General features: G+C 48.6%; 1 protein-coding gene across 1 annotated transcript in view; it reads left to right on the top strand.

Annotated features, from left to right (window-relative positions):
- Positions 1-4,800: 4,800 nt before the first annotated feature.
- CCNJL (cyclin J like) overlaps positions 4,801-23,942 on the top strand; it is a 49,292-nt gene continuing 30,150 nt past the window's right edge. Inside the window, exons 1-2 of the mRNA XM_024577127.4 lie at positions 4,801-5,375; positions 5,755-5,869. Of these exons, the coding sequence (XP_024432895.2) occupies positions 5,807-5,869 (63 nt within the window). The 5' untranslated portion in view covers positions 4,801-5,375; positions 5,755-5,806. The remainder of the gene's footprint in view (positions 5,376-5,754; positions 5,870-23,942) is intronic.

Raw genomic sequence — 23,942 nt, 5'->3', positions numbered from 1 at the left:
TGTACCACTTTTACTTTATACCTTTCATTTTTTAATACACACACACAAGCAATATGGGCCTTTATAAATGTCCTAGGTTTTGAGTTCTATTTGTAAAGTGCTGCCTTTTTATTCTTCCTGCCTGGTACTCAGACCTAATCAATGGAGTTCTATCTCAAGAATTTCTGGTCAAGGATCGTAAAGGATTGGGCTAATGTTCTCTTGACTATCTAGAAACAGTTTAAAGGGATTGGCTTGATTTTTGGTTAAAGACCAGAGTGGTAAACAAGGCTTATTTCTCAAAGTTTATGGCCCAGATGTCTTCCTTCTGTCTCTATAAACAGAGCCAGCCTTCATGCTTTCGGTCCTAATGGAGCAATGCAAACCATTAAGATACCAAGAGAAGACTACTCAAAGGCCACACCTCAACTTCCCCTGAAACACTGAGTGCTTGAAGAATTTGTTATCACTGACCTCCCTGTCCCCCGGGGTATTTACGGCAGTGTGGCTATGGCAGCAAAAGGCTGGAAACAACTAAATGTCCAGCCAAAGAAGACTGGTTATACCCACCATTGTGGAGCTATACTATGAAACTGTAGATAAATGTGCAGCTCTGTGGGCCCTGCGGCGAAACCACCAAGGGAAACACCAACGTGCGGAAGGATACACCCTGTACGCTATCATTCGCGTAAAAGGAGAAAAAGCGAGATTGTCTGTGTTGGTAAATGCATAGGTCACTTCTGGAAAGGAGCGCAAGGTGCTGTTTATCCTTGGTGAGAAGAAGGAGGCCTGGGACCCAGGGTGAGGTCGGGTGTGTATCTGTCTTGTGAGAGCTTGTATCGAATGCAAATAGAAAAGAATAGGGAAAGTTACAGTGAGCAGTTGGTAATAGTAGATGGATTTGTCCCCTGAGGAAGATTGGAGAGGTCACTTTCTACCTAGGGAAGTTGTAGTTGGGGAGGATGGTCTTGCTCTAAATATTTTTTGGTTCCCAAGGTATGAGCTTCAAAAGATTGGGTGATTACTGGCTCAGAGTAAGCACTTGATAAAAGTTTAGAAGGAAGGGAGGGAGGGAGGGAAGGAAGGAAGGCAGGAAGGATGGAAGGAAGGAAGGAAGGAAGGAAAGAAGGAAGGAAGGAAAGAAGGAAGGAAGGAAGGAAGGAAGGCAGGCAGGCAGGCAGGAAGGACGACGGACTTCTGGGCCTAGCTGGGGATGGTGTGGGTGGGAGAAGTTAACTCCAGTAGCACTGTCCCCTGCAGTCCACCTGAGGAAGCCTCTTCTGCTAAGGGCACCACCCCCATTTCTGCCTGCGGACAGTGGCTCACCACCCAAAACATCAGTGCAATGGTTTGAGGTTTGCGGGGGCTATTTTTTAATTAAAGTTACTGGGTCAACATTGGTTAATAATATTATATACATTTCAGGTATACCACTTTCTCATACAATATCTGTATACCCTATTGTGCATTTACTACTGGAACTACAGTTTCCTTCTGCCCCCCTTTACCCTTTGTCCTCCCCCCACCCCTTTGGGGCAATGTATTTTTATTCTTCGGGGATACTGGGAGAATCAGAGGCTCCTGAAAATGATACACAGAGGCCTGCAGAGGACAAATGATGTTTAGAATCCTTTTAAAATAGTCCCTGGGGAAAAAGCCCCAAGTTTCCGCCTCCCTATCTCACCTACCAGAACTGCTGATAACTGAGAACTGAAGTTTAGGAAGAGAGGACTCCAAATTAGAGAATAATAAAGGCCTTCCTTTCAGTGTGCCCAGCGTAGAACGATTACTGAGAAAGAAAGAAGACAGCTATGAAAAACAAGAACAAAACCACACTGCACAGTACATGATTCCGTGGAAGGCCACACTGGCTGATACTTCATGTGATTATTTTAAAATCACAGTCATCCTTTTTTTTGGATTAGGAAAGCAATACACGTTTCTTGAAGAAAAATTAAAAAATACTGATATGCTAGAATAAAAAGTGAAATGAAATTTCCCATAACCCTACTACTCTGCTTACACAGTGAGTGATTGCATGGACGTCCTTCAGTTTCTCTTGCGCGCATACTGGAACCTTTTCACTTGATACATTGTGAACGTTTTCCTGACTCTTTATTCATCCTCTTAAAAAATGTTTCTTAAAGAGCTAAATCATTATTTAACTAATTCCTGTTCTAATAGTTTATTATAATAAAAAATACTGTGATAAAACCCCTGTAAATACATCCTTGTACTCATCTTCTTATTTTTTTTAAACTCCCAGGCGTGGAATAGTTGGAGCAAAGGGCACATTTTTAAACTTTTTGAGTTATATCGTCTTTCAGAAAGATGCTATTCATTTATACTCCCAACAACACTGGCTATTTGTCACCCCCGCCTATTATGATTTTAGAAATCCTTCACAGACATGTCCCCCAGTCTTTCTAAACAAAATTCATCCAGTTCTGCATTTGGGGTGTTGGTGTTTTAAGCATTGATTTTATACGATTTCTGTAGTGAGATCAACTTTGGTCACATTTGTTCAATACATCTTCTTCAATTTGTCGTTTGCCCATTGGATGATATTTGATAAGCCTTGCATATTATATACATATCCTGCCCGTGGTTTCTTTCTATGCCGTAATATCTGGGCCTTCTCCTCTGAAATAATTCACCCATATTTTCCTTTAATTGTCTTGTGATATTTTCATTGTTTAGTTCTTTGGGTTTGATAAATTAATTCATAAACAGTAGTGAGCCCTTACCCACCGGAGATACACTCCAGGACCCCCAGCAGATGCCAGAAACCACGGATAGTGCCGAACCCTATACAGACTACTTTTTTTCTTATCCGCACATACCTATGATAAAGTTCAACTTATAAATTAGGCACAGGAAAAGATGAACAATAACTAACAACAGAATAATTCTAATATACTGGAATAGCAGTGATGGAATGTGGTCTCTCTCTCAAAGCATCTTAGTATCCCAGGCATACCCAGGGTGGCTACCCTGGACAAGGGGATGATTCGTGTGCTGGGCAGGACAGGGTGGGATGCATGAAATTCCACCCCATTGCTCAGAGCAGTGAGCAATTTAAAACTTATGAATTGTTTATTTCTGGAATTTTTCCATAGAATATTTTGGTGTGTGGGAAACGGAAACTGTGGGAAGTGGAACCGTGGATAAGGGGGGACTACGGTACTGGGACCCACAAAATGGAGGTAGCCCCAGGGGCCCCAACCATGTCACAAATCTAAGCCTAAGTCAGCCTGAACTTCCTGGAAACACCTGTCAAAGAAATCGAACAGACACCAGTCTTCCAACTCAGCTTTGACCAGCTTACGTTACCGGAGAAAATAGCCTTGTAAGGAAGTCCCACCCTCCTAGGCGACCATGCCCTGCTTCTGTGTGGTCTCCGTAAAACTGGCTCTTGCCCCAAATCCCGCCGGTAGAGCACTCTGTTTTTTGAGAGGTGCGGTAATCCCCCAACCCATGGATTGTTTTCCCTGGAATAAAGGACATTAAAATCGGTACTAACTTCTTGAAGTTTCACCGTTTGACAGCTTCTTACATTGATTTTAGTGATGGCTTAAATAAATTCTTAGTTGTACGTCTCTCCCCCAAATTAATTTCCCCAGCCTAACTTATTCAGGAATTTATCCTTTTCCCCAACAAAGTGAAATGTCCCATTTATCCTATGTTTAATGTGAAAGTATGCTGCCTATGTTTCTAAGTTTTCCGTTATTCCACTGATGCTTATTCAGCTATTTTGTATCAACACCACACTGTTTCAGTGATAGCTTTGCAGTATGTTTTAGGACTTGGTAACATAGGTCTATCCCCCCATTTTCAAATATCTTAGCTTTTTTTCATAGATATTCTTCTATTTGAATATTAGAAAGGTATGTCATCCCTTCCCCATCCACCTACAGCCATTAGAACTGTATTAAAAGAGTTACTGTGGGTGAAGTTGATATTTTCACCTTCTATTTCTTCAAGGCTTTCTTGTTTCAACCATTAAGAGTCACTTCGGAGGAGGTTTATTCCTAGGTATTTGAAACTTTTACAAGAGTTCATAATTTTTCTTTCTTTACATTCAAATGGCTCTTTAAGCTCCAATTGAAGCTTATCAAAGCTGACTTTAAAATTTTTTCCAGGTGAGTATTTGCTTGCAGGAAACCAGTCAGAAACTAAAGGCTCTGTAGTAACAGCTATTTATTGTGTTCGTTTTACATTCAGCCTGGCCCATTATCCCTTGATACGAATTGTTTTATTTAATGATTGTAACTCCAACAGGTTGGTGCAATTTTTACTCCCATTTTGCACATGAGGGTTCCCAGGCTTCGAGAGCGGGAGGAACTAGGCAAAAATCACCCGGTCGGTAGGTGGATTTGCAACAGGTCTGTTGGTCTGAAAGTCTGCATCTCCGCAAGTCTCACAAAAGCAATCAGCCAAGAGGACGGCCAGTGCTGTGCTATCAGATATAGGGATTCAAAGGAGCCCTTTTCGAAATCAACTAAATTAAAAAGACAATGCCTTCCACCCACCGGACCCTCCAAAAAGCCTGTTTTTCCTTCAATGTACGGGAAGATCTGTACTTTGCAGTAACACAATAAATACCAATTGATTTACTGAGCCTCTTTTGGAACTAGAGACTTGTGGATAATCAAAAGCGGTCTTTCTGCAGCTTTCGTGGGAACTGTCCGTTTGGAAATCTACCTCCCCATCGCAAGACAGGTTCCAAAAAGAAAGAGAGAAGGTAGGGAAGGAAAGAGAAAGAAAGCAAGGAAGGGAGAAAGGGAAGACGGGAGGAAGGAAAAAGAAAAGAAAGAAAAAAAATGAAAGAAAAGAACAGGTGGAACCGACGTTAAGGTTGGCTAGGGCAGCGCACGCAGAAGACAGAACTTTGGGGGGCATCCTGCCCGCGCGTTTCACTCGTGGTGCGCGCAGGTGGCGGCGCGGTCCCTGAGCTCCCCCGCTCCCCGTGTAGGCCCGCGGGGTGCCCAGGAGGCCACCAGGAGTCTCCGCCAAGGTGAAAGGAAGCTTTCCATCCAGGCGGGGGAGGAGGGCAGGCAGGAAGCAGAGCCAGCGCTAGCGAAAGAAAGACTCCAATTCCCAGCCCCCCGCCCCGCGGGGTGCGGGGGCTGGCAGCGCATGCGCGAGGCCCGGCCCCCAATTCCCCTAGCGAGAGGGGGAGGCCCCCGGCGGCCGGGAGGCAGCGAGCCGCGGCGGCACCCGAGCGCATTCTGGGGCGCGGCGGCGCGGGGGCGAGCCCGGCTGCGGAGGCTGCCGTCGAGAGAGTGGAGCGCGGGGCGCAAGGGCTCGCCAGCGAGCGTGCAGCCGGTGGCCCGCCGCCTGGGCCCTGGGAGAGGCTAGGTGCCCGCAGCCCCCCCACGCCCGGAGAGGAATGAGTGAGTTTCGCCCCGGCTCGAGGGCAGGATGTGGGAGCAGGACAAAGGCTGGGCGGCGGGGGAGGAGTTGGGACGGCGAGCTGGTGGCCTTTGCCGGAGCCCCAGCCCCGGGAGAACTAACGGAGTCGGCAACTTTCTCTGCAACTTTTGCAAAAGGGAAGATAAAAATTCTGCAAGTTGTTGCACAGCTCCAGGTCTTCCCCCAGGTCCCACGAACAGAGGGGAAGGGGCACCGCCACCTTCCTGGGACGGGAGGCGACCGTCAGCTCTGCTGAGGTGGGCAGGAGGGTCTCCCCTCCCGGGACGAGCGAGGATAGAGATGCTGGGGGTCGGAGCGGGGAGCGCGCTGCGGCCGCTGAGGTAGCCCGTGTCCACGCAGGGTGCGCCCTGAGAGCCCGGTAGCCTCGGATCGCGGCGCTGCAGACGCGGTGATGGATGAGCCGTGGTGGGAAGGGCGCGTTGCCTCGGACGTCCACTGCACCCTGCGCGAGAAGGTCAGTTCCTCCCCTCCCCTGTCGCTCTCTGGACTGGGTTTTTAAAGTCCCTTTCGCTCTCACTCTGTTTGCTTGAGTCGCCCCGCGGGGGACCTGGGGACTCCCGGTGCCTTTCTTTGCTCCAGCCCTGAGCCTTCTCCCGGAGGAGAAATGAGATTGGAGAGTTTAAGTTGGTTTTTCTGATTAGGCGCCCGGAGCACCTGGCCAGCTAAACCGAGACAGTCACTGTACTCTTTAAGGTGGTATTTTCCATAGTATTGCCACCCGAGATTATTTTAAAAAGTGAACGAATAGGCTTAAAAATAATGTACAATTTCAGAACATATGTATCTAACAAGTTTTGCATGGGATAAAGAATGCTGATTTTTCCATTTACTGTCACGATGTAGCAGTTCCTTTTAAAAGAAAGTTAAAAGTAGTGATTCCATATAAAAACTACTAGGTAAAGGGTAGTGTAAGGTACCATAGTTATACCCCCCCCCAATATCTCTAGTATGGGACTGAATACAATATAAGAAATACTAATCTCAATGAGAGGCTATAAATCTAGGAGGATGTGGGGAGAAAAACAAACACACCCCTGCCAGTCTGCCTCCGGTGGCAGAAGTGGGGGGCAGCTGAAATGTGATCCCTGTACTCCCTTCACCTCAAAGGCAGGAGTGCTCCTGGGCATTGACAAGGTGGAAAAGTGCAGGTGGGCTGGAGGCATGGCCTGTGTGTCTTGCCTCTCGCCCGTAGGACGAGACTGGGACAGTCAGGTGGTGTGGGGAACAGGTGTGAAATAGAGTGAATTGGTTTCTTAGGGCTGCCGGGACAAAGTACCACAGATGAGAGAACTGAAAACAATACAGGCTAGAAGTCCAAGGGCCAGGACATTCTAGTCCCCAGCATTCCTTGGCCCCCTAGATGTTCCACTGCAGTGTCTGACTCTGTGGCCACATGGGATTCTGTCTGTCTATCTGTGTCTCTTTTTTCTCTCCTATAAGTATGCCAGTCGTTGGAATAGGGTCTACTTTAATCCAGCATGACATGATCTTAATTTGACTATTTACTGTACTTCTGAAAAGACTATTAGCAAATAAGGCCACATTCTGAGGTTCCAGGTAGACCTGAATTTGGGGGACACTGTTCAACCCCATACAGGAAGGGAGAGGTCTCAGTGGGTTTCCTGGGTCCCCACACAGACATGGACACCCTGTGTCCATGGAATTCTGCTTCAAAAGTCACCAGCTATTCAGGATTTCTTCCTCACCTGGGAGTAGCTGTCTTTCAGCCAACTTATTTTTTCATTTTTTCTGTACCGACTGGTCCATCTCTGGCCTGCGTTGCTTGCCTGGGCTGTCACTTTCCTCTGCTTCCCTTGGTCTTCTCCCTGGAGCAGTATGGTCAAGCTGCAGCATATTCTGGGTATCTGGAGAAGAAATCCAGTCTTGGTGGTTTAATTAAAAAGCAGCCCTGGCTGGCCTTGCTCAGTGGATTGAGCACTGGCCTGCGAACTGAAAGGTCTCCGGTTTGATTCCCAGTCAGGGCACATGCCTGGGTTGCGGGCCAGGTCCCCAGGTGGGGGCGTGCAAGAGGCAACTGATTGATGTTTCTCTCACACATGGATGTTTCTCTCCCTCTCTTTCTCCCTCCCTTCTCCCCTCTCAATAAATCTTAAATCTTAAGTAAAATCTTAAAAACAAAGCAAAAACAAAAACGTGGGATAGTAGACCAGGCAGGCTTGATTCTCTTCTGGAGGTGGTGACTAAAAGGAGTTAGTGAGCGTTGTCATGGAAATTCACGGGAATTGGGCTGCCTTGCTTGTCTTGGGCTCAGGTGGTTGGCAGTTCTGCTGGTGGCTTGAGAGGAATGACTTTGACCTCATTTGCCCCTTTCCAGCAGGAAAGATTTCTAAGAACCGTTTAAACTCAACCAGCTCAGTTACCTGAGAATCCTGTCTTTCGTAATGTGTGTTTTAATCTCTCTCTTACCCACTCAAAGGATCAGGGCAGGCAGGTCCCAATAATTGTGCCTCGCCCATGCCATAGTGCCAGATTAGTTCACTCTGTTGAGGAAGGACAGGTTTGTTCAGGTTTTTACAGGTTAGAAATAGGAAACTCACTCGGGGGGTGATGGTCAAGGTCACCTGTGACTTGAAGCTGGTCTGATAGGGTAAATCCTGGGTTCCTTTGGTTATAATGTCTTACCTCCCCAGTATATTGACTTTTTTCCTCCTTTATTTCTACTCCCTACTCAAAGAAGATGCTTCTCGGGAAAATTTGGCTTTTTAAAAAAAAATTTCACAGTCATTTATTTATTTGGAAATTTGGCTTAATGGAGAGAAAAGTGAAGACTAAGAGCAACCTTGTATCCACAGTAGCCACGCCTTTCTCAAGAAATGAGGACTGGCCCTTTATTTTTCCCAGAGTAATTTTCTGCATTAAATATCTACTCTAATGAGGCATTTCTCACAATTGTACAAGTGTCTGGCCCACAGTAGACACTCACTGTTTGTTGAATGTTGCCAGTTGAGTACAGAGCATGTTACCTTATTTGCTGCTGAATTGTTGCCACACAACCACGAGCAGCTACCCTCACTTGACTGATGCAGGACCCGAGGCTGGGACCACAGAGATCGTGGGAGCCGCACTTCTTTGGAGGTGCCGTTCCTGTGGAACATTGTACTACAGTGTGTGAAATGTGACGCCGTGGAAATGAGCCTTGGGGTTGGATGCACACTACTAATGGCGGTCAAACTCTGAGCGGCTCGCTGAACTTCTCCAAACCTCTTTACACCTGGCCGCCATCATTCATTCTTCCACAATAGCCAGAACTTAGATTGTGTCACCTCCCTGCTTTAAGGACCTTCCAACGGCACCGCAGTGTGCTTGCAATAAAATTCCCGTCCTTAACACCACTTGTAATACCTGACGCGGCTGGGCCCTGGGCTGCTCCCCTACCTTGTCTCCTACCCCCTCTCACACTGACCCCCTTTCTCTTCCTTGACCAAGTCGAGCTCCTTCATGTCTCAGGGCCTTTGCACTGGCTGTTCCTATATTTGGAGTCTGCTTTTCTCTGCTGCTGTTCCTCTGTGTCAGTCTATCAATTCATGCTGTTTAGCTTTCTTTACAGCATTTACCAGCATCTGAAATTATTTCTGTTTTACTGTCTTTTTCCTCCAGAACACAGGCTCCACAGGAATAGGCGTGTGTGGGCCTCGTTCGGTGCCAGGCCTCAGCGCCTAGCACGGGGCCTCCCCGGTCTGTGCGGCAGTTTCCTCGTTGGCGAGCTGGAGAAAATGTTTTACAGGCTGTCAGGAGTGGGTGAAAGAACCTAACAACTGTGTGAGAGCCACGTGGCAGGGACAGGGCAGGCGTCGTGCCTTCCCACTCATGACGGCCACATCTGAGGCCCACAGCCCTTCCATGCCGTGCGTGGTCAGGGTGAGCCTTGGGGTTTGTGACCACCCTCCGGGGGGGTCCACAGTCCTAACAGGCCATTCTTAGGAGAAAGGCGTCGTGATTCCATTGGACCATTGGCTCACAGTGGGGTTGAGGCTGGAAAAGGCAGCAGTTTGCCAAAAGTTGCACAGGTGCCCAGAGCTGGGACCCAGGACCTAGACCCATCAGCAAGATCTTTGAACCAGCTCCTGACTGGTGAAGGAGAGGATGAAACCCTCCTCCCACCATATGCCTCTGAAGAAACCTTCCTCTGACCTCCCTCTCCGGCCACCTCTTTCCCGTGCTCAGCCTTAAACTTCCCTTTTGATCATCCTGGCCCTGTGGCTTCCGCTGGAGCACCCCTAGAACCCCTTCCTTTGACTACCCCCCTTCTGACCTTTCTGCTGGGGCCAGGGGGTGCGAGCCAGTACAGGGGAGTCAGTTTTCTTACCTGTCACACCTGTGCCCTTGAACTTCTGCACTTAACATGAGGGGAGGAGCAGATCATCGCTAGGCTGGTCTTGGCAGTGAGGCTGTAGGTGATGATTTTTTGGTAGGAAGTTATATGGGCTCATGAATATTCAGATTAAAAACCAAGAGCCACCTTTTTTTTCTCCCTGAAAGATGCAGCCACCAGAGTTCAATATTAATAGGGTCTTGAATCCAACAACAGGGGGAGGGTCACCACCATTGTCCTGCAAGCCTCTCTCTCCCTCCACCATGGTTCCTAGCCCCAACCTCAGGCTTATTTCTCTCACGGTCCTAGTCACCCTGTGTAGCAATTTGTCCTCCTCGCTCAACTGTGGGTTCCTTACAAGCATGAAGAGTGTCTGGTGTCTCAGCATTCCCAGACCAGTGTCTGGTCTAGAGGGGCCTGAGGGGTGTCCACCGCCTCAGCTACCCAGGCACAGCATTGGGAGAGCACAGGAGGGAAGGACAGAGTCAGGGGGACTCTCCTGGGGCATGTTGAATGGATTTGCAGGAGCGCTTCCCAGGGATCCTAGTTGGGGCTTTGGCATGTGCTAGGAGATGCCCCTGGCCTGGCTGTGCGGTCTGTGCGAATGGCTGTGGTGCCAGGCGCAGGACCAGGTGGAGGCTGCTTCCCAGCTTCCTATAGACTTGCATCTTCTCCTCTCAGATAGTTCAGGGGTGGCAGGGAGGAGAGGAATGGGGGAGGGGTTAGACATGGAATTCCCCATGAGAGCAGACATATTGGCATGGACCAAAGTGCAGCGTAAGGGTCTTAGAACAAGAACTACTGGCTGAACCTAGGTCAGCGCCCCCACACTTCTGCCAAGAGGTGCCATCCTTCTCCCCAAATTGTTATCTCCTAACGAACAACAGAATAGATAGAACTTGGTCTGATCCCCTTTTGATTTATATCCATCTGACACGTAATTTTCACTCTGATGAGTAGGAAGTGGTTATGTTAGTAAGCAAAGGAAAGGTTCAAGGACCCTTGTGTTGTGGTTTAAGGCTTCTTGGGTATATGGAGGACTTTCTGAATATGGGGATTTGGGAACACTTGGTGGGGGGGGGAATCCCACCTTCCCAAAGCCGTGTAACAGGCCCTACTTGGCATGACCTGGTAGGTGTATCTTCTAGGGCCACAGGCTCCTCCTCCTCCTTCGGGGGTTTGCCTTTTCCTGGGATTGGAGTTACAGGAGACCTCGAGGGTCTTCTCACCCTGCCCCAGACCTGAGATCTACAGGGCTGAATGCGGTTTTCTTACTCCTGAGCGTGCTTCATTGCACACTTAGAGGACTTGGGCGTATGAGGCTATGCTTCTTGAACCCGCGGACGGATACGGGACATTTTTTACTGATTCATGATTGATTTATACAAAGATTTTCCAAAATGACATTTAGTGATGATGATATGAGTGGCTACTGGTTATTGAGCATTTACTGTGTTTCAGGCATGGGAATGCCTGCCCCAGTGCTGGAACTGACTCCGTTTTATCAGCAGGAAATTTCAAGACTCAGAGGATGTGAGTTTGAATGAAAATTTATTTAAAGGCACATCCATTTTAGCGAAGAGTAGAAGCACAGAGGCAGGAGAGATCCGAGGCTCTGCCACTGGTTGCACTGTAGGGTCTGGATTGTAGTTTGTGTTTCATACAACGGCTCAGCTAGAGCCGGGTTCTTCCGAAAACATGCCGAGAAGCTGCCAGCTGCAGGCTCTGGCCTTGGTGTGGACATTGGGAAGGTCTTGATTGCAGGGCTCCCCTGGTCCATGTGGGTCCTGGTGTCTCACCTGTGTGTGCTGCATCTCACCTTGCAGTGATTGGGCCTTTGCTGTTGCCTGTCCCTGTGGTGACGGGGGCGGGGGGGGGGGGGGGTTGCTATTCTAACTTGCCAGAGTAAGAGGGACACCTCTGAGCCCCTTTCTCCTGCCTGAATGCTCGACAACTGGAATCTCATCCCAGCTCCATCCCTTGCCCCTGAGTTAAAACCATGTCATTTTCTAGTGACCTCTAAAGCTTGTGCATCCTTTTACTTCCAACATTGACATTTTTCTTCTCACTCCTCCCCTGAAATTCCCTGAATTTCCTCATTGCAAAGGCTGAATATCTGTCTCCTTACAGAAAGTGGCGACCCAGGTCCATGCCCAGTGATTTAGCTAGGTCACCCTTCACTGATTTTTCTCTTCTCTTCCCCTCTTTCGATTTCTGCACCCCACCACCCCGTTCCCCTCCCCCCACCGGGGTCAGTTCTTCCCAAACCATGAGACAGCTCTACCCATAAGAAAGTATTCCAGACACTGGCAGTGGCACGGACCTGCCCTGCTTAGTTCCAGGAATGTACCCAAGTGCTGGCTTTCACAAGCCCTTACCTACTGACAAGGCTGCCTTATGTTTGTGACCCTAAGCAAGCGGCCCTCGGGGTCCCTTCCTGGAGGTGAGGGTGAGGCTGTTAGTATAAGGAGGAGTTTCTTGCTGCCCAGCCTGCAGCATGATCTGGACTGCCCTCTATGAGGTGGACATAAACAGAGGACGTAAGGTCGGTGAGAAGTGGGGTCAGGGGCTGGAAGAGATGCCATTCAAGGTGATGTCCAGCTTGAAGACTCCCCAACTCCAGGGCCTTACCTGTGTTCTGTAGGAAGCTGAGGACAAAACTTGGTGTCAGAACTTGGCATCCTCTCTTGAGTCCTTCATGTCTTAGGTACCAAAACGCTCAGCGTGTCTGCCACACTCAGCCGAGACTTTGTCTCAGCGCGTCTTCTCTATAGGAGCAGCAAAGTATATCGGAGCCTTCCTTTCATCTGTAAGCCTGGACAGTGATGCCTGCCCCGCCTGTCCCCCAGGTGTCCCAGGAGAAAGTGAGTGTGGGAGCACTCGTCAGCTTCTGGGGCCTGTGGGTTGTGAAGTGGGGAAGGCGCTTGGTGGGCCCTCTGGTTGGCGCGGGAAGCCTGTGCTCTCTGAGTGAGGGCATGACATTACAGTCTTCGAGCTGGCCCTGTGCCCTTGCCCTTGACTTGTTCTTTGTCTTCCTAAACCACACAGCCCCTTGCGTAAGGGAACCCCAGCCAACCATTCTTTAGTGTGTCTGAGCACCTGGCAGAAGGGGGTGACACTGTGATTCTGCACTTTCCTCTGTTTCCCATTTTAAGTTATTACACATACACGAAGTGTGTTTTCTTGCTTATTTGTTTAGGAAACCGCAACAGTGAATATAAGCACAGAGAGGAAAGTTAAATCCTCCCCTCCCCCCCCACCCCTCCCCCCAGGCCCACCACTTGGAAGTTGGCATTTTGGTGCAGCTTCTGTTGTATGTGTGTGATCACAATACGTTTTTATTTGGACTTTTTTTTTTTTTTTTTTAGTAAAACCTGAAAGTATCTTGCTCAGAACACTTTGTTTATTTAACAGTATACCACGCACACATCCTTGTATCTTTCTTCTCTACCCAATTCCTGGTGATTAGACAGTAGCACAAAATTAGAAACTATGGATCGTGTTTATTTAGAACACATAGTTCAAGAACATGGTGAGAGAAAAATAACCAAGTTCTGTAAAGGATGGAGTGTGACTAGTCTTCCTTGCCCCCCGACCCAGTCCCATTGCCCTGGTTTCCCTCCCTGAAAGGTCCCCTGGTCCCAATTTTCTGTGAACCCTTCAGTTATTCTGTATATAAATAAGCACAAGTGTATGTTCTGCCACAGGCGGTGATATAATTTACACTCTTTCCTTTTACCGTTTGACTTTTTTAATGTTTACATTTTAATAATTTAAATATGTTCTATGAAACCACCAAATAGCAGCTCCATGACCGGAGGGATTAAAAAAAAAATCTTTTCTGCTCATTGTAACACTAAAGGTATACAGTAGATACTCAATACATTTGTATTTAATGAATGACTGCAATATTTCTTTTTCCTCGTTTCCTATCCAAATATATATATATATTATTTTACAAAAGTGCCATCGTAGTATATTACATTTTGTAACTTAATTTTTTCCTTTACTGTATGTACTGAGTAGCTATCTGTGTCATTAAGTATTTTCCTACAGTATCATGCGTCACATTTAAGTGGGTGGATACGCTGTGATCGGATTAACGCGTCTCCTAGTTGGATATTTAGATGGAACTGCTTATTATTACAAGCTGAAGTATAATTTAATATGTTACAATGTACAGATCTTCAGTGTGCCTAAGTTCAGAGTGTATAGTGAGTTTTGACCAATGTGTACACTCCTGTAACTGCTATCATAACCAAGATAGAGAATATTGCCCCAACCTGTGGGATTCCCCGGAGCCCCTTCTCTGTCCGTCCGCCACTCCCCCCACCCTGCCCCCGGCCCCAGGCCATCACGATCTGCTGCTTGTCTCTGTGGACTAGGTTTGTCCCTTCTAGAGTTTCACATAAACGGAGTTACACGTGTGTACTCTTTTCTGTCTGCTTTCTTTTTTACTTAATGTAATGTGTTTGAGATTCATCCATGTGGTTGTATATGCTGAGTTTATTCCTTTTTATTGCTACGTAGTATTCCATAGTGTGATTATAATACAGCGTGTTCCTTCATTCCCCTCTCTGTGGTCGTTTGGCAGCATACCACTGGGTCTTACACAGCACTGTGTGGCTCACCTTCCTAAATGGAAACTGCCAGCCACAGGGCATGGTTTTCAGAACTTTGCGTGTCACCAGTTAATGAAGTCTCAAAAGGTCGTACCAGTTTGCACTTCTGCCAGGGCTGTGGGAGAATGCATGCTTCACAGCAATGTTGCTAGCCCTGGATATTATCCTTTAAAAAAAAAAAAGTCAGTGCCCTTTGGGTAGGTCAGAATGGAGTGTCTTGACTTCAGAAGGAGCAGAACCCAGAGTGAGACAAGCACAGGAGGCCGGAGGGAAGTGGTAGGGAACTCTGAACACTTCCCAGGACTTGGGGAGTCCCATCTGCAGCAGGAACCAGCCTGAGACCCGTATCGGGCCAGGTGAGGGCTGTTGAGGTGACCTTCCCCCCTGGCCAGAAAACTCCCTCTCAGCCCCATCATGCAGTGTGCGCGGCCCTCTACACCCACGTGGCAGTTACTTGGGTCCCTCGCAGGTCCCTGGAGCAGATGGTGCCAGAGCCTAAGCCTTCTCTGTGACGTGGACATCCACACTGGTACCACTAGTGACTTAGTCTGGAAACGGTCATGCAGTGATTTGGGTGGGTGGGTTGGGGGACACGGGAGAAGGCAGGCTCATCAGTGTGGGAACATCAGGAATTGGAGAGACTCAGTGAGTGGAAGGAAAAGTTGGGAAGAACCAAAATGCCATCGGAAGGAAATTGGTTCCATTGTGGTGCATCCATTCACTGAAATATGGTGGACAGCTTTGGGCTGAATGACAAATAATTTTTCTGGTCATTGCAAAAAATCCAAGCAGTTCAGAGCGCTTCTGACTCTGGTGTGAGCCACGGTTTTTCCTTAACTTTTTATTTTAGAAAATTTAAAAGATACACAAAAATGGAGAGTAGTAGAATGGATCCCTGTGTACCCTCCAGCCTGCTTCGGTCCCTGCTGCTTTTGTCCCCGGAGAGCAAAACAGTTCACCAATGGACATCGACCAACAGATAAAGGCTCTTGTAATGTAACAACTGTGCCATTATTACACCTAGCAAAACTAACAGCAGTTCATTAATACCTCCTATTGCCTGGTTCATACTCAGTTTTCCCCAGCTGTCTCAGAAATGGCTTTGTGGTCAGTTTGTTCAAGGCATGGTCCAGATAAGGTCCATGAGTTCCATTTTCTAAAACTTGTTCTTAAGTCTTTTACATTCTGATGGTCTCCCTCCCTCCCATCCCCTTAAAAAAATGTTCTTTTTCATGCCATTGATTTTTGGAAAAACCAGGTCATTTGTCCTGATGAAGATCCCCATAGCCTTGATTTGGCCTATTAATTTCCTCACGGCATTGTTTAATGTGAGTTCACTACTAACCAGTGGTTTATTACACTTCTGTACTCTTGTGGGATTTGAATCTGCTTGTTTTCTCACTGTCAGCCCAAACGTCACTTCCTCAGGTGCCTTCCCTGAGCCCCCGACAAGGTCGGGGCTGGGCCTCTTGTTACATGTTCTCAGACCACCCTGGGTTACTCCTTTGCAGTCAGCACAGCTTGTAATTATATGCTTATAAATGCGATTATTTTATTGGGATCCAGCTTCCCAGGCCCGTGAGGGGCAGGCAGGCGCTGTGTCTCCCCAGGTCTAAGCAGCTGCTACAGATGACCCCCCCACCTGTCAGTATGTACACATCTCGGACACCTTATCTGAGGTCTGCGCCTTACAGCCCACACATCCCCTTCCAGGACTTCACTGTTGAAATAGTCTTGCGTGCGGGTAGGTGGCTTAGCTGCCAATAACACCATCTTTCTGCTGGAGAAATGGCCTCCAGGGGCTCAAGGACTTGGCCAGGGTCCCCCTATTGGGTGGGAGAGCTGGAGCCTTAAGACTTGGCAATGTGCTGTTCGGAGTCTGGCTTTCGACAAGCAGAGGAGTTGCAACTGGCCTTCAAATCAGTGATGGTGTAACATGAACTTCCACTTCAGAGAGGCTGACACTGAGCAGCTAGCTACTCAGGAGGTGAGAAGGCCCGTGGGGGCGGGGGCGGGGGTGTGATGTTCAGCTGTTGACTGAGTTGCAGTCTCTTGCTGGTCTCTTTTTGTGTTCACGTTCTGTTTTGAAGTAGAAGAGTTGCCAGCTCACTTCACAATTGTGGACATTCGAACACAATTCTCTTTCTCCATCTTTGTGTGTATTTCCCCTGGAACCAAGTTGCAGACATACTCCCCGATCCCTTAATACTTCAGGGTTCCTTTTGCATGGCCGCTCTTTAAGATGGGCCATGAAGTGATTTCTGGGGGAATTTTGGACAAACCCCTACTGACATCATCCCAGGTGTCAGGAAGCCTTTCTAGGGGGAGGAAGGGATTCAGCATTCTGGTCAGGAAGGAGGAAGCCTAGCGAGTGTGAGTAGCCTTTGCTGGCCATGAGTCTGGGGAAGGCAGAGTTCTGGCTTATTTCCTTGGACCTTCTCTGCGGCTTAGTGGGCAGGAAGCCTCTTTATCCAGCAGTTATTTACCGAGCCCCCAGTGCGTGGGAGGCTCTGCCAGCCAGGACCCGGGGGCCTTAGTGTTAGAAACGATTGTCCACATTAATGGGTGCCTGCTTGACTAACATTTCCTTCCATCAACGAAGTCCTCAGACAGTCTGCTCTCGTGGGCACTGTAACTGTCCCCATGTTACACGTGGGACACGCTCAAGTTGGGAGAATTAAATAATTTACTAGCCTCACAGGGTGACCTGATCATAATTGACTGGGCAGGCCATGGGGGGTAGTCACACCCCATTGTTTCCGTGTATCTAGGTTAGCACACCTCAAAGAGCACATAATCTTAGCTGTCCTGTAACCCAGTCCCCACCTCGCTTTCTCCCACCTCCATGTAATCTTCTTTAAGTGTCCTCCTCAATTTCAGACGCATAAAAGAAGTTGAAAAATTGTTCATCTCTGGGGCATTTGAGATCTTGTTCCCCCTATATGTTTCCATTCGGCACAAATAAACACTTCTTAAAAATCAAATAAGTAAGTAATGCACATGAAGCCATACAGCTAACCGAGGGCAAGGTCAGGATTCGAACTCACCTCTTAACCACCATACCAACAGTGACATCCAGTTGCTTGGGGAAGTATGAAAAGCTTCAGAGAGGAGGTTCAAAGGATAAGCCAGAAGTGTGCTAGGCAGAGAGAGGTGTGGAGGAAGTTCATCTCTCAAGGCCTAGGGCAGCTTCTGAAGGTCACCCATCAGTGACCTTCAGGTGGTACTCTGGTGAGTAGCCAGGAGAGGAAGATGAGCCAGGAGCATTGGCTCTGGGGATATGGATCTCCCCAGGTGTCTGCTCTTGTCCTCAGAGCACTGGGAGGGGTGTGAGGAGGGAGTGCTGGATCACTGGAAGATGGCCTTGGTCTTGGAGACTGGGTGTTGCCAGTGATTCCAAGAGATGACATCTGAACCAGGGCAGGAAGTAGGGACACTTGAGAGTTTTAGGAACTAGGGTCAAAAGGCCCAGCTAACAAAAGGGGTGAAAAATTTCTTACTGGTCGGAATAAAGTAATTTTCCGTTGCTGAGCACGATGGGCCTTTGTCACACTGCACGTTGTTCTTACAAAGCTGCTTCTGGCAGTTGCTGGTTTCTGTGTAACCTTTAAAGATTCCCACCTCCCGGTCCATTAAGGGAGTTGATGTTTATTGGGCACCTACAATATGCCAGACACCGTTAATGCTTGATGTACATTATCTCATTTGACTATTAAAGTCGCCTTAACAAAAAGTTAAATGTCACATTCACTCTCGCATTCAGTGTCTGCTTTTTAGCAGCCGCCCACCTGCCAACCACTGCCAGCCACCGGGGATGTAGTGTCCTGTGCTGCGTAGTGACAGTGTGGTCAACGACGGACCTTATGTACAACGGTGAACCCATAAAACTATACAGGAGCTGAATTTCCTGTAAGCAATGGAAGGATATGTTGTTGAGGAGGATATTTTCCTTCTCTTAGGGGAGCAGTATGTTGGGGCTTGGCAGCAGACTCTCTGCCACTCACAGCACCCCGGTTTTGAGTGCGCTGACACCGTCCCAGTCCGCCAGCCACTGACCTTTTTCACATGGAGGAGCTGTCCCCCCAGCGCTACGTATTCGGGGGATGCTGCAGCCCTCCCAGATCTAGCTCGATGGTCTTCAGAGCACATAGCTGTAAATTCTTTGTGGAGGACCTGAGGTCCCCTACAAGGACACAGGTCCACAGGAGCCTCCCTAACAAGTATTCAATGCCGCTGCCTCTCTGGTCAAAGCTTTCTGTGGGAGTGTGGAGCCAGCCTGTCCCTGCACTTTGGGAATGTTATTAGTTGTAATGATGTGAAGCATAGATGAGTTTTATTTCTTCTATCAGTTCAATGCCAGAGAGAACCCTTTGTGCCAGACGGGGTCAGTGGAACCAACAACAGATTTTCGAAGACAAAATAATTGAGTTCTCAGTTCTACCCCCTGCATGTTAAACACCCTCTCTGCTATGAATACCACCGAGTGCCTTAACCTGACCTGGGCGCCAGCGTGCAGCAGCCAAACACTGCATTGCCGTGACAGTTCCCTCTGCTCCCTTAGCTCTCCATCTTGGTTTCTTATCCCCACTGATTCCCAGGCCACCTTTCGCTCCTCCTGACAAGGAACTGTTGTCATCTGTGCCTTGTCCAACCAGCTTCTCCTCGAGTTCCAATGAATTTCTAATCAAGCCAGCCTGTATCACTATTCACGGAGCAGTGTGGACAGCTCTCTGTTCTACTTCTGACCCTGTCACAGGAAGACACCGGGGAGGGTCTGTGGGACAGGGTTTACAAAGTCTGCAGTGGTGTCCAGCAACGCCCTTGGCCTTCACGCTCTCTCACCACCCACTCACCGCCTCACCCAGAGCAACCTCCACTCCTGCAGACTCCGTCTGTTTTAGATTTTATGCCATCTTTTTTCTGTGCGTTTTCTCTGCTTAGGTATCTTTAGGTCCGCAAATACTTACCATTGTGTTGCAGTAGCCTACAGTAGCCGGTGCAGTAACATGCTGTAGAGACTGGTAGCCTAGGAGCAACAGGCTGTACCTGTAGTCTAGGTGTGTAGTAGGCTCTGCCATCCAGGTTCGTGTAGGTGCACTCTGCGGTGTTCACACAATGACAAAATAGCCTAATGACGCCTTTCCAGAACATGTCTCATTGTTAAACGATGCATAACTGTAAGCGATGACAAAACAGCTCTCTGCCTTCATGGAACTCACAGGCAAGCCTCAGGCTTGTAAAGCACAGACGGGGGCCCAGCTCCCTGCCCGGAAAGTCTGATTCAGTAAGTCAGGAAACAGTGTCGTCGATTCCTCGGACTGCCTCAAATTGGGTTGCCTAGAACATCCAGAGTCGATTCTGTCACAGTTCTGGAGGCTAGAAGTTCAAAGTCAGGGCCATGCTCCCTTCACAGGCTCGGGGGAGGGTCCTTCCTTGCCTCTTGTAGCATCTGGTGGTTGCTGGCAACCCTTGACGTTCCTCAGCTTGTAGCTGCATCACTCCATTCTCTGCTTCCGTTTCCATGTGGCCTTGTCCCTGTGTCTGTCTTTGCCTTGTCCTTCCTCTGTATATCTGTGTCTCTGTTTTTTCCTTTTATAGGGACACCAGTGATTGCATGAGGGCCCATCCTAACCCATTAGGTCGTCATTTAAACTTGATTGTGTATGTGAAGTTTCTATTTCCAAATGAGGTGACATTCTGAGGTTCTGGATAGACACGAGGATTTGTTTGTTTGTTTGTTTGTTTTTGGTGGGGGCGGTTGTCTAATTCAGTACAGGGGGAAGCTTCCATTTTTCATTAAATCCCCAAGAAATTCCAGTGCCTATGGTCAGCCAACCGTAGTTGCAGGGAACCCGGGACCACGGATCAGCAGGGGAACGGAGTCCCAGCCGAAGTGATGAGTGGGTAGGGGTGGAGGTTACTTTACTGACCTGTTTGGGGCTGCATGTTCGCATCAAGGAGAATCCAGAAGGAATCTGGAAATTGGGGGTGGGAGTCAGAAGTGTGGAATAAAGAGCTGTTGAGGCCTCAGGAGGACCCAGGAGGAAAGTCCCAAGGATTGGGCCTGTTCTAGGGAAAAGGTAACCCCTGCCCTCAATGACAGAGGGAAAATGAGGGGCACACCCACCCAAGAAGGTGTGCGGGAGGCGGTCTCATTAGGAAGTTGGTGAAGTGAAGGACTTGGGTGGGTGGGGTTATAAAAAGGTTGCGAGTGTTGTCCCTGGAGGCGTTGGGAGGGCACAGTGGTGTGGGTGGGAGGGGGACCACCGAGAAGGAGGCAGTCATGGCTTTGGCCACAGTTGGATGCCTGTCAGTGGCTCTGGAACCTGGGAAGGAGGAGGTGTGTCTGGAGCCCCTCTCCTATTTGCCGAGTTCAGGGGGCTGGTGAGAGTTGTGGTTGGTGGCTGGGGGTGGCCATTCTCTCTACCAAAAGGAAGCTCCAGGCTGGACGGCAGCAGGAGGGGTGTCACTGGCATTTCAGCTTCCTGTGCCGCGGACCACCCTCTGGAGAGTGTTGAAATAGGGTTCCGCAGACGTGTTGGTTCTTTACCGAAAATGCCTCCTTGGGTTTATGAAGCAATGGGACGCAGAGGGGAAGCTAGGTGATCCTCCAGCATCGCAGGGCCTCCCAGGGCAGTGATGTGTGCTCCTGTAGCCTCTGAAGAACTAACTTACTCCTCCCCTTTCTTTTTCCCTTTCAATTTGCAAGTCTTTGCTTCCTGTTGGTCACCTCTGTTACCAGTTACCCGGTTGCCAGTGCGGTTTCTTCACATCTTGCTACTCTATGTTCTCAGGCAGACTCAACCCCTGGAGCTGTTTCCCAAGCAGCTGGCCCAGTGCCTGGAGGCCCAGGCTCCCTCCAGAGGTGGTGGCAGTGGGCAGCAGTGAGGATGAGCGTAGCACTGGCCCTGGTGGACGAACACAGGAGACAGGAGTGATTTTCTTCAAGTGGCCACTATGGAAGAGCTCAGCTCTGCATTGTCCCCTGGGCTGTTTAGAAAGCAGTTGTCACACTCCAAGCAGTGTCACAGGCCAGGCACGGCCAGCTCCTCCGATGTCCAAGTCCAGGATTTGCCACCACCTGCAGCATGACCTTGGCCGTTGTACTTCTTTGCCTTGGGTACTAATGCTGCCACTGCCTGGGCCCATCTCTGGAGGGTGGGTGCCAGGGTGGAGATCCTGATCAAGTCACAACTGTCAGGGGTGGTAGTCCCGTGAGAGGGAGGAGTGAGGGTGTGTGTGTATGCAGAGAATCAAGACTGGAAGGGTGTAGTCTGACACATGTTCATACTTGAAGTTAACTCCTGCTGGTGGGATGGCTGGTGATTTTTATGTTCTTTGTACTCGTCTGTGTTTTCTAAAGTGTCTGTAGTGATCAGATATTTTATAATGGGTTCAACATAACGTTGTTTGGGAAGGAAAGCCCAAACCTAAACTGCCATGTGGGGGCCCCAAAATACAGTGTTAAGAGCACGGAGTCGAACCCAGATTCACATCCATCATCTAGTAACTGGGTGCCCTTGAGCAGGTTGCTTAGCCTCTCTGAGCCGTCCCTGTCGGGGAGACCGGGGTGCTGATAATCCCCCCTTGTGGGCCTGGTGGGGGGTGAGAAGACAAAATGCACAGAGCACAGCGCCTGGCAAGTTTTTTTGCATGTATGTATATATGTACATATACATACACACACTTACGTACTTCCAAATTATACATATGTAATACATATGTATAAAATAGAAGGTTGTATAAACCTTTTCATCCTAATGAGCAATTCCAGGTACTCATGAAGACCAGAGGAGAGGTACAGGAAGCTCAGGGAGCTGAATTCGAGGGGAAAGAGAAAGCTCTGCCCTTGCCTTGGGGTGCCATGTGCCTCATTCTACCCAGTAGCAATAGAGGGTTACTCAGGAGGAAGCAGATCAATGTTTTGAGAGGACTGGGCGCTTCAAGAATTATCAGTTCCCCTGGCTGGTGTGGCTCAGTGGATTGAGCGCCAGCCCGCTAACCAAAAGGTTCTTGTGGACATCCCAACATTCTTACCAGGGCAGTTATGCAGGTGGGAGCTGTGGTTTTTAATCTCAGCGAGCTTTTCAGTAAATCTCTGTTTTAGAACGATCAAACTATTAGGCGTCGAGCCAGGGATTTTTGCTAGGGTTTCGCCACGCAGACGCACTGGGACTTAGTTTTCCCCAGCACACCAGTGCATAGCCACCAGCACCCTAAAGCAGCATTTCCCAGAACAGGCTCTGCGGGGTGTCGTTACTCTGTCCTCTCAAAAGAGGGTGGGTGCTGGTCATTGTCTGTGGATACATAAATTTAACCCAGAGCTTCCCAAAACAATGTAAGTGGTTCCTGAACAAATGTTTCAGGGCTTCTTAATGGACTAATACATGATTTCATTTAGGAAGGAGCAGCGTAGTATGCAGTGTTTGCCAAACCAGTGGCCCACGGAACCCTTTTCTTTAGGGAGCGTGTCTTGGGACGGGGGTATCATGGAGTACACATTGCCTTTTAAATGACTGAGTATAGGATACATAATTGATCATTCTTGTTTTTTAAAAAAGATTTTTTTAAAATTTATTTCTAGAGAGAGGGGAAGGGAAAGAGAAAGAGAAGGAGAGAAACATCAGTGTGTGGTTGCTTCTCACATTCCCCCTACTGGGGGCCTGGCCCACAACCCAGACATGTGTCCTGAATGGGAATCGAACGGGCAGCCTTTTGATTTGTAGCCTACGCTCAATCCACCGAGCCACACCAGCCAGGGCAACTGATAGTTCTTGAAGCACCCAGTCCTCTGTAGACACTGGCCTGCTTCCTCCTGGGTAGCCCTCTATTGCTATTGTGTAGACTGAGGCACATGGCACCCCAAGGCACGGCCAGAGCTTTCGCTTTCCCCTGGAATTCAACATCCCAAGCTCCTTGCACCTCCCCTCTGGTCTTCATGAGTATGCAGAATTGCTCCTTATGATTAATAATTTTGTTCTACCTAAAATTAGGAACAAATCATTTTTTCTTACCTTGTGAAGTCTTTGCCATTCCCCAAATTTGGAGGTTCTGGTAATTACTGAGCATCTCTTTTGTGCCAGGTATTGGGGTCACAGAGCTGAACCAGATGAACCCTGTCTCTGCCCTTGCGATGGTTAGGGTCCAGGGGTGAAGAGCAGTAAAGTGGATGGGTGGGTGGATGGAAGTCCTGGATGCCTGGGGAGTATCTGACAGGGGCAAGACCGGGAGACTTTTCAGAAGTGACTTTTCGGCTGAGATCTGAAGGAAGAGTGGGTTAATCATGAGGCAATAAGAAAACAACAGTGCAGGACACCAACAGTTAAAATGAAGACTTCCCTTCCTCCGCTGGTCTGAGAAACCAGGGGTGACTGGCTGAACTTTTACAGTGCACGTGACCTTCAAACTCCTCTGAGGTTAGCCTCAAAAAGCCGGCAGAGCCTATGTGTGACAAGCACACGCTGAATTTCCCCCCCTCTGTCCTTCAACAGTGACAGGTGGGGGTCCCTGCCCAGCAGTGCTAGCTATGCGCTTGGGGTCTTTTTAACTGCTCTTGGGCTGGCCTGGCCCAG

This window comes from Desmodus rotundus, chromosome 6 (genome assembly GCF_022682495.2).
Source record: "Desmodus rotundus isolate HL8 chromosome 6, HLdesRot8A.1, whole genome shotgun sequence".
Lineage (NCBI taxonomy): Eukaryota > Metazoa > Chordata > Mammalia > Chiroptera > Phyllostomidae > Desmodus > Desmodus rotundus.
Note: the sequence above shows the minus strand (reverse complement) of the source record. Positions and strands in the feature narration are given on the sequence as shown.